This window comes from Sciurus carolinensis, chromosome 5, assembly GCF_902686445.1.
Source record: "Sciurus carolinensis chromosome 5, mSciCar1.2, whole genome shotgun sequence".
Lineage (NCBI taxonomy): Eukaryota > Metazoa > Chordata > Mammalia > Rodentia > Sciuridae > Sciurus > Sciurus carolinensis.
The window spans coordinates 136,809,694-136,820,272 of NC_062217.1; the positions used below are offsets into that span (position 1 = coordinate 136,809,694).

At 42.0% G+C, this 10,579-nt stretch overlaps 1 protein-coding gene across 4 annotated transcripts in view; it reads left to right on the plus strand.

Annotated features, from left to right (window-relative positions):
• Positions 1–10,176, plus strand: part of Ldb3 (LIM domain binding 3) — a 61,632-nt gene extending 51,456 nt beyond the window's left edge. For all 4 annotated transcript variants that reach the window (XM_047552030.1, XM_047552032.1, XM_047552031.1 and 1 more), the window contains 2 exons: positions 2,399–2,514; positions 7,947–10,176. In XM_047552030.1, the coding sequence (XP_047407986.1) occupies positions 2,399–2,514; positions 7,947–8,036 (206 nt within the window). In that variant the 3' untranslated portion in view covers positions 8,037–10,176. The remainder of the gene's footprint in view (positions 1–2,398; positions 2,515–7,946) is intronic.
• Positions 10,177–10,579: the final 403 nt, after the last annotated feature.

Consider the following 10,579-nt stretch of genomic DNA (forward strand, 5'->3'; position numbering starts at 1 on the left):
TTGCTTAGCTCTGGTGAGGTGATACATTTCTGACTATTGAAGAGATTAAGTATTCTGTCAGAGACAAGACTGATGAATTGGGTTATACAAGAGCATTTGCATGATAAAGTGTAATTAAGCACAAAAGGAGAAGTCAGAGGTTGGAAAAATATGCAAGAGATAAGTAAAATGTATCAAAGCTCAATGGTAATTAGATAAGGAGTGGTGACAGAATAAAGTCATGGAAGGAGGTTGAACTTTGGAGTCGACCAGGTCTGGTGCTGCTTGTTACAACTGGTATGATGGAATCAATCCTTCCACTTGTTTCCTCATCCTTAAAACAGGAATATTACCTCTTCGCAAAATGGCCATGAGAAGTAAACAAGAAATACAGTGGACACTCAAATAACTATGGTTCTCTTCCCTCCTTTCACTGTTTTTGAAGATTTCCAAAATAAAAGCCAGCATTTTTAATGTTTATGCCAAATACCTCACATACATTATCTTATTTAATCCATTCAAAAACCCTATGAGTTTGGTACTATAATTATTTTCATATATAGATGAGAAAGTTGAGGTCTTGAGTAGGTGACTCGTCCCAAGCTTAAATAATTCCTTAATAGAGCTGGAATTTGAACCTAGCTTGCTTTCTTCAAACTCCAGGTTTGTAACCCCTGTGACGCAGTGCCTCTCAGCTCATGGTCTGAGATAATGAACAGACATACTGTCCACAAGGAGATGAACAGAAAAATCACTGCAAGAAAAAGCCATCTGTGGCAGGGCTGTGGAGAGACAAGTAATACTTCTGGGTGGTAGAGGAGTTGAAGTCTCCAGAAAGGGAACTGAGCTTTTCTAGAAGAATGATAAAGAATTCTACAACTGCTGTGGTAGAACTGCTGCCCCTGTGGCCCAGGGAGGACAACTGCTATGGGGGAGGCACACAGGGCCTGATTGGGCCTTAGTCATGGGACTCTGGATGGACCCTTCATCTCTCTGAGGGCCTTTCACCTCATCCACAAAACAAAACTAACACAGTAACAGTTCGATCTCTGACTCACTTTTTTTTTGTACTGGGGATTGAACCCAGGGATGCTTTACCACTGGGTTACATCCCCAGTCATTTTTTTTTTTTTTGAGACAAGGGCTTTCTAGGTTGCTGAGGGTCTTGCTAAATCACTAAAACTGGCCTCCAACTTGAGATCCTCCTGCCTTAGCCTTTCAAGTCGCTGAGATTACAGGCATGTACCACTGTGCCTGGCCCATACTCACTTCTATAAGAAACCCACCCCTGCCATAATGAACCTACTCCTTCGATAATGACATTAATCCATTCATGAAAGCAGAACCCTTATGACCTAAACACCTCCTATGTGGCCCCACCTCCCAATGCTTTTGCATTGGGGATTAAGTTTCCAACACATGAACTTTGGGGGATGCATTAAATCACATAACATCTATGTGAAAATGTCAAATAAGGTACAAAGCATTATGCAAATAATATTTAGTAGTATTATCTCATTTATTGAGGGGTGTGCAAAGGAGAACATGTTTCCCTTCAATAATATAGCTTGGGCTGGGGAGATAGCTCAGCTGGTAGAGTGCTTGCCTTGCAAGCACAAGGCCCTGAGTTTGATCCCCAGTACCGCAAAAAAAAAAATAAAAAAAAAATAATAATAATATAGCTCATTTTTTTTTCTGTACTGGGGATTGAACCCAGGAGTACTCTACCGCTCTACCACTGAGCTGCATCCCCAGCCCTTTTTTCTTTTTCTTTTTCTTTATTTTATTTTTTTTTTTTTTGAGACAGGATCTCACTAAGTTGCTTGGAGCCTTGCTACCAAGTTGCTGAGTCTGGCCTTGAATTTGCAATCCTCCTGTCTCAGCATCCCAAACCACTTGAATTACAGGCATGCGCCACTGCACCTGGGTCAAATATTTTTGTAGTAGTAAAGATATGTTGTCAATACAATGCCCAATGATGGAAGGATGGTCAAGTAAAGAACATTCTATAACTCTTAAAAACCTTAACTTCATTCTTCCAAAGTAAATAGCTGTTGGGAAATGTGGAATTTTTTCTTCCCAGTATGGGGATTCATCTGTTTGGGCTATTAGGGGTGATAGAGGCAGAAGAGACAATCACCCAGCAAAAAGTTAATGACAACTCCCAAAAGTGTTTGCAGATCAAATCAGCGCAAAATAGTGACTAAGCCTAAAGCTACACAACATCAGTACAAATTATTGGAAAAAGAAATCTGTCTTTTAACTAAGTATTTTATGTAAGATGACAAGCTATCACTTAGGTTTCACCCACTTCCCCCAGCCCACTGATGTGGGAGTTTTCCTCTCCTTTAGTAGATGTGTCCAGATTGCTGCTTCCTGCCTGCCTGGTGCCTGGTCCTCACTCTGCCTTTCATTTTAGACTATATCAACCTGTTCAGCACCAAGTGTCATGGCTGTGATTTCCCTGTGGAAGCTGGTGACAAGTTTATCGAAGCCCTGGGGCATACCTGGCATGACACCTGCTTCATTTGTGCGGTACGTATTTAGCCTGGGGTTCCAACTCTCTGGGGTCCCAACTATCAGAAAGGAGTACATAAAGGCTAGATGACTGACCCTCAGAATCCCTTGCAATTCCAGCATTCTGATGTTTTGATTGTTTTTGAAAGTTGGCAAATACCGTGATGCTTTGGTACACCACTGTTGAACAAAGTTTTATTACCATTGATTATTTACAAACCAATATGGCTTTGTTACTTTCCATTTCACGAAGGGCAACAGAGTGCCTTAGGATTTGGAAACCAGCAGCTTGTCCCACCAGCAATGCTCTTTCCATCAGCGAGTGGGGGTGGGGAGCAAGCAAATGAGGCTTGAACTTAAGGGGACAGATGGCTTTTTAAGCTTATATGTTTTTTCAGTTAGGATGAAGTGATTTGAGGGTTCCCCCTCAAATTTTCACCATGAACACCAGATTGGAACTTATTGACTAGTCCTATGAAAAACTGAGATAAGGTTTCTCTTGATAGAACCTTTGGAAAGCAGGACTGAGAATCATTTTATTTTCCTAAGTGGTCCTGTTCTTGATATACAGCTGCCAGTAGGTAAGCCTTAGATTAACTATTAACTCTGTGATTTATTTCTGCTGAACAGAGCTGGGTCATTTTACTATGAAACTGACATTTTCCTTTAAAGGGCCTTGGGTTGAGGTAGGGACATGATCCTGAGCCTTACCAACATTTAGACCCTGAAGTTGGAGGTAGGAAATAATCACCCCTTAGAAAGCCCTGTAATGTCAATTTGTAATTGAACTAACTTTATTTGGGAAAAGAATGAGTACTACAATAAAAAAAAAAAAAAAAAAAGAGTTGTTTAAGGTAGATCTTGGCAATGTATGAAGGATCCTTGCAGTTTAGTCTCTTAGAACCTGTGATGCAGGACAATCCTAGTCATGAATTATACTACCTTATCCTTCTATTCTTTACTTCGGGCCTCCAAGGCCTCCGCTATTTGTAGGATGCATTGTATTCACCCTGTGTGTTAATTTGCTACAACTGCTATAATAAACTGATGACTTAAACAACAGAAATGTGTTCTCTCACAGTCCAGAAAGCCAGAAATCCAAAATGAAAGTGCAGACAGGTGGCCATGCCTTCTCGCCTAGCTTCTGGTTGTTGCCACGATTATTGCATTTCTTGGTTTGCAGCTACCCTCTGCCCACGTGGCTATGTCTGAGTCTTTACATGTATTTGTATCTGTCTCTGTGGGCTCTCCTCTTCTTATGAGAACACAGATCATGTTGGATGATAGGCCCACCTACTCCAATATGACCTCAGTTTACATCTGAATTGCATCTGCAAAGGCTATTTCCAAATAAGGTTGCTGCTCCATCCATGTGCTGAGAAGGCTGGAGGTACTGGGAATAGGACTTCAACTTATAAATTTGTTTTGTTTTGTTCAAGACAATGTCTCCCTCTGTTGCCCAGGCTGGCTTCCAACTCATGGGTTTAGGAGATCCTCCTGCCTCAGCTTCCCAAATAACTGACACTACAGGCATAGTGTCTGCCTAGCTTCAACATACAAATTCTGAGGGACACAATTCAACCCCTTAACACTCTGATTTTCTAGCTCTTTGAACAGATTTTTTAGTTGTCTTTTAGGATTCTTTAAATACCTCAGGGCTTCCCTTTCAAAAAGGAACAATGGATTGTCTCCTGCAGAGCTGTGGTTCAGCCCAGACACAACATAGGACTCTCTGACCCTTACTTTCAAGCCATGACTTGTCTGATCCTGAGACACTGCTTGCAAGTCTGGTTACCCAACTTCTAGAAGGATCCAAAAGACTTGGAGAGAGTCCAGGAAGACAGTGGCACAGAAGGTCTCTTATCCAAGGACAGAATGATGAGAGAGAGGGTTGTGTTGCATGGAAAGGGAACTGTGGGAAAGGTGAGCAAGGGTCAGCTCCCTCAAGCCCACTTTGTTTGCCTGAGAACCACAATAGCACAGGTCCTTGACAGAAACCAGAACATACAAGACTTGAGGTAGTTCAGGCTAATATTATAAATGAGTTGTAGAGAATTAACCTAGTCAGATGTGAGAGATCTGTAATACTGACCAGTAGATTTGCCCAAAGAAATTGGGTAGATGCTGTCATTGGGAGAATAAGCATGGAGATTGTTAGGCCTTCCTCTAAGCCAGCCCTGTGTCTCACATACTGCCCCCTTGAGATGTTGCAAAGTGGAACATGGTTTTGATCTTTGGAAAGAAAACTTTTGATTGGAAAACTTGCAGTTTTGTTTGTTTGTTTGTTTGTTTTTCTGTGCTGGGGATCAAACAGAGGGCCTTGTACATGCTAGACAGGTGCTCTACCACTGAGCCAATCCCCAAACTGGATTATGGTGGTGGTCTTTCTATCACATTACATTCTCAAATGACTTTTAATGAGCATGTATTTTCCAATAGCATAAAAAGAAACTAGTAAGAAAAAAGATCCAGACTAGTTCTGTCACTGATGTGCCGTTTTCTTAGATCTCAGGATGCCACATTCAGACAAATTCAGTTTACCAAATGTTCCTCAAGTTTGGAGAATACAAGAATATCCCAGAGCAAGTTTCTATCTTTATAAAATCTAAAATCTTGAAAGAATGAATGAAGCTAACAGATGCAAACAATTAAAATACAGAATAAGACAATAATCTTTAAAGTCCAAAGCATAGGAAATGAAGTGTATGAGCTAAAAAGGTGGATCAGGGTAAGATTAAGCTCCTGTTTGACTTTGGCCCTTGAGTTCCAATGGAAGGGATTTAGTCCTACCTTAGCAAGGGAAAATTCTTACTGATTCCTCTTTTCCTCTAAGTCTAGCTGGTTTCTAGCCCTTCCCCACTGGTGTAGATGTCAGGAGGATGTGGGAAGTGGTGTAACTTTTATAGGTAATCTTTGGGCTGCCACAGATGGTCTATTTTCATTGTCTTCACTCTGCTAGACTATGGTCAGCACAGTCCATGGCCACTGCTCCTCCACAGTGAGATCTGATGCCATATGGCTCTGAGCTTGGGGGTTGGACCCTCCTGCTGTCTCCCTGCTCTGGGCAGTCTGAAGGCCTCCTCCACCATGATGGCACCTTGCACCACGAAGACACTGAGCACAACTCCCTGTTGGTGTTCTTGCCCTCAGACCCATTTTATTCATGAGCCACCTGTGAGGCTCTGATTCTCTTTGCTCCTCAGTCTTCAGCCCCCAGCATACTCCTACCTGATTCATTCTCACAAACAACCAGCATGGAACCAGAATTGGGAGTTGCCAACTCACTTTAGAGCTGCCTTTCTGTCTTCCCTGAAACCCATTCTCCTGAGTTAGATCTTGTATGTTCACCTTCTTGAACTTGTCTTCAGGTTGTCACCAGCAACCTGAGGCATCCATAAGAACCCTGGTTTATTAGCCAGCTTTGCATTACTATAACAAAATATCCAAGGCAGACCAACTTTATAAAGGATGGAGGTTTCTTTAACTAACAACTTTTGAGATTCAAGGGCAGAGGGCTGGCATTGGTTCAACTCTAGTGAGGGCTCTCTTGCAAAAACTAAGGTCCTAAGAGGAATACTTTACACCCTTTCAAGGGCAAGCTCCAAATCGCCTTAAAAACCTTCTATGAGATTCTACCTCTTAAGGGTCTTACCTCCTAACATCTTCACACCGAAGACCAGGCTTCCAACATATGAATATTTAGGGGAAAAACCACATCCAAACCATAGTACCTGGTTACACTCATCAGTGCTGCAGCAACTAGTGATGTTTTCAGATTTTTTTTTAACTTATTGGTTTCCATGGCCCACTGGCAGCCATATGCAATCCCAAGTATTATCTCCAAAGTAGGGCTATCATTGTGCCCCTTTCCTCTCCAATTCTTCTGGAGTGAAGAGATCTCACCGAGTCAAGCTCAGCCTAGGAGGACAACTTCTCTATCCTTACCTTCGGGGTTTGTATGATTTCTCTATCCCCACCTATATGCAGAGACTCCTGCAGTTCTGATGACAGAGTCCTAGATGTGGCCCTCAACTGTTCTCCCAAGTAGGGATGCTCAGTGTCTTCTCTAAGGCTGGGGCCCATCCTGGTCAATGTGACCTTCCAGTCAATGTGACATATTGCCCACCTGGGGGCCAGCCTACATATTGATAATCCAATAGACTCAGAAGGTTACCTCTGTGAAAATCTGCAAGCTCAAAACAATTTCAAGTAAACACAGCCTTTCTCTGCTGTTGAGGATGAGGAAAATTAGCAAGAAACTGAGTCCTTACAGACCTGGGCATGATTCCCAGTTCTCCAGTTAACTGTCTTTGGCTTAAGCAAGATGTTTAGGCTCTCTGAGCCTATTTTTCAATTGTGAAATGGGGGAAAGGTATACCTACCCCATGAAGTTTTGGTGAAAATTAAATGAGATCATATATATAGAGTGTCTAGCATCCTGCTTCACCCATGACAGCTTCAACAAGGATAAATTAATTCCCTTCCTTCTAGAATGTCTGCAGTCTCAAACTGGATTCATATATGGGAATACAATTTTGCCTGCTTTTTTCCTGATATTTTTCTCTGCATACACCCTTTCATATTTGATTTATCTTTTTTCATGGTGGCATTCCAGTGGAAATATGCACCATAAACATTTATTTAATCATCACCCTATTAAGAAAAAAATTTAGTAGTTTCAGATTTCTAGTCGAGCATACACTGCTTTCTTATTCTGTGCAGTTATTTCTGCAATATTAAATTCTCCAGAGTGGCATAACTGGGTTACAGGGTAGGCACATCTTTATGGCTCTTGTTCAGGGTTGCTACACCCCTTGTAGAACATCAAGCTGATTCATGTGTCCCTGAGCAATCTTTAAGGAGGCCTATTCCCTTTTGGTATTGCTGATTTTTCACTGGTTACTCCTCCCATCCCACCCAACCCCCAACTTTTGGCTAATGTCATGTAAGTTTAAAGATGAGAAGTCATGGAAGTTTTTTGTTTTACTTATTTTTCTATATTACTAGGTGTCCAGTGGTATCTCAGGGAGGTTATAATTTTTACTGAGGGTAATCTTTTCAGTTGGGTTTGTTAGTTTACTAATAGTATTTGCTTAGATGTTGATCCTCTCTGTGGTATCAACTTGCGAACTTGTATTGGTTCCTTATACCCTTTGGATAGCATGAATTGGACATCTTTAATGTGTATGTTCTCTATTCCATTAAGTTTAATTTATCTAGTTTGAATTTTATTCCATGTTCTTCTTTGGAAGTCTTCATTTTTATAAAGTTCACCCTGTCTACTCTGCTTCAGTAGTTAAGAATTCACGGTGGGGAGAAACAAGCAACAGCCTGTTCCCCCAGCGGCATAGGACATTGCTTTTTCTTAAAGGGGTGACTGAAATCTCCTCCTGGCCCCTACCATGTGGGCTGCAAGGCCCCATCTCACACTGGTCTGTTCTCTGTCCCAGGTCTGCCATGTGAATCTGGAGGGGCAGCCGTTCTACTCCAAGAAGGACAAACCCCTGTGCAAGAAGCACGCACATGCCATCAATGTGTAGGAAGCCACAGGCATCTGGTGCAGACGAGGCTCCAGGCTGCTCCTGCTGCTGGCAATGAAGGATTCGAGGAGGCTGATATTTCTTTTGGGGGGAGAAAGGGGAAGAGAGGAAGGGATTGAGCCCTTTTGAAGTATAATTTTAGTCTTTTCTTCTGTACACATATTGTGTATTTGCATAGTTCAGACTAGAAGCCAAATGAAGATTCTAAACCAAGCTAGTAATTAATCCAAGACTGGAATTGCACTTCAAACGCTTAAGACAGGATTCCAAGAACTCAAAAGTGAAAAACGAAAAGCAGCTTTCCCAAAGTGATACACTTCCCCGCTGTCAACAGGGTAGGGACAGAGCTCAGAGCGGTCATGGAGAATCCGAAGCATTCTGTGTTCTGTAGAGCTCCTCTGGCAAACAAAATGAAGTGCCAAACAGTGCTTGTTGCAGGGTATTTTTAGAGCCATAACTGAGAGCTTGTTAGCTAAGACCGATTGGGCTTTCCTCGCCAAAAAAGGAAGTGTTATTCCATTACTAGCGTCATGGAGCTACCTCTGCACATCAGACTTCAGGCCATGAACAAACTTGAAATGTCTAAAGGGAGCCCAGATGTCGGAAGAGGTGTCTTCTGGGAGCCACTGGGCAGTTGAAAAGGCTCCAGGAAGGGCTCTGGTTCATGCTGCTAACAGCCAAGGAAGGATGGGCCCTTGAGCTTCCCTCTTTCAGTTTGAAACATCCTATGCCCCTGGAAGGCTTAGCTCCTTTTTAAGTTGTGATGGGAAAGTGGAATTGGGTTTTTCCAATTTAGCTTTGTAGTATATGAGAGGAGATTTAAAAAGATTCTGGGTTGCATTTGGCCTTTGTTTTGCTTTAAGAGATTCCTGAGCATGAGTGTCCTCTGCATGTATTTCACTCCCTACCTGCAACTGCTCACTTATGATGTCTTCCTCAGCACCCCTGCCCCCAAAACAGGCTCGATGGTCTGTGGAAAGAAAAGACAGTGTCTGACACAGGACGGCAGAATAGGCTAACACGCCCAAACTGTGGGTGGGGAAGAGGAACCTTACTTTCTGCCAACCTCAGTAAGAACACCTGAGCTGGCAGGATCTTCAGGTCTGCACCATCCTTTTCATACATACATACATACATCCTTTTCATTTCACACATAATATGCCTTTAAATGGAGCACACTGATTATGTACAGTCATCTTGACAGCTGGAAGGAAAAGATGGATGATTTGCCATTTTGGCCAATACTTTGAGAATGTATAAGCTATTCGGCAGTTATTTAAGTATTTATTGGAATAGACTTGAGCCTTTAAACTTCTTTGCAACATAGGTGATAGTTGGAGTTAGGTAATAATGGTAAAGCTGTTTGGCAATAAAATGAGAAGCTTTGTTTCTGAGGTTAGAGACTGAATGCTCTCTTTCCTCTTTAGGAAGCACCGTTAAGGTACTGATTGAATATGGCATTGAAGCAGGCAGTTTGCATGGATGTTTTGCACTGGAGCACAATATTTAGGCACTTTTCCTATTTTCTGCTGCTGTCTCCTCACTCTTGTGTTGAATTTTCTCTTTGCACGTTTGAATTGTTTTACAGGAATGCATTAGAACTCTTTTTCTGCTGAGAACTTCCAGGGGACTGCCATTCTACCAGAGTGTGTCTCTTCTCCCTGAGGGACAATGAAGCAACTGGTCATGCCCCTAGTGGAAGCCCATATTTTGTCCAAGTGTGAAGCTACCAGCCTCTCCTGGTAGCATCAGGGAGGAATATAAATGTGCTCCTACCAGAGGGCCCTTCTTTTCTTTTGATGCAGTGAAGAAAATAAACACAAAGCACCAAGCAGAGAAAATTCTGCTGAAACAGCCTGGACATTTTTCAGGAGATGCAAACAAGTACCTTGAAGCATTCTACTATTCTTGGAAAGTTCAAATATACAGGTACAAGGAGCTTGCAGACTATAGAAAGGCTCTAAGCAGGGTTTTTTCGAAAAATAGTCTATTAAATGATCAGCAACTTTTCTGGAAGGAAAAATTTTTTTTCTTAAAATTTTTCATAAAATCTCTTTTTAAAGGTTTTATGCATGTGTGCACACACATGATCATTAAAAAAATGTGTGATCAACCAGGTGTGGTGGTACACGCCTGTAATCCCAGCTACTTGGGAAGCTGAGGCAGGAGAATCATAAGTTCAAGGCCAGTCTGGGCAACTTAGTGAGACCCTGTCTTAAAATAAAAAAAAGGACTGGGGATATAGCTCAGAGGTAGAGTGCCCCTGGGTTCAATCCCCAGTACTGGGGGGAAAAAAAGGAAAAAGGGAAATGTGGAAATATCTTAAAAGGACAGTTTCGTCTTAGTCCTGTATTGAATTTTCCCCCCACATTTTAGAGCTCATGTAGATCCTGAGACTCTTATTTACCAAACAAATAAACAAACAACAAAACATTTTAGGGACTGGGGATGTAGCCCAGTGGTAGATACTTTGTTACCATGTGCCAGGCCCTGGGTTTGATCCTCTGCACTGCAAAACAAAACCATAAACCAAACACAACCAC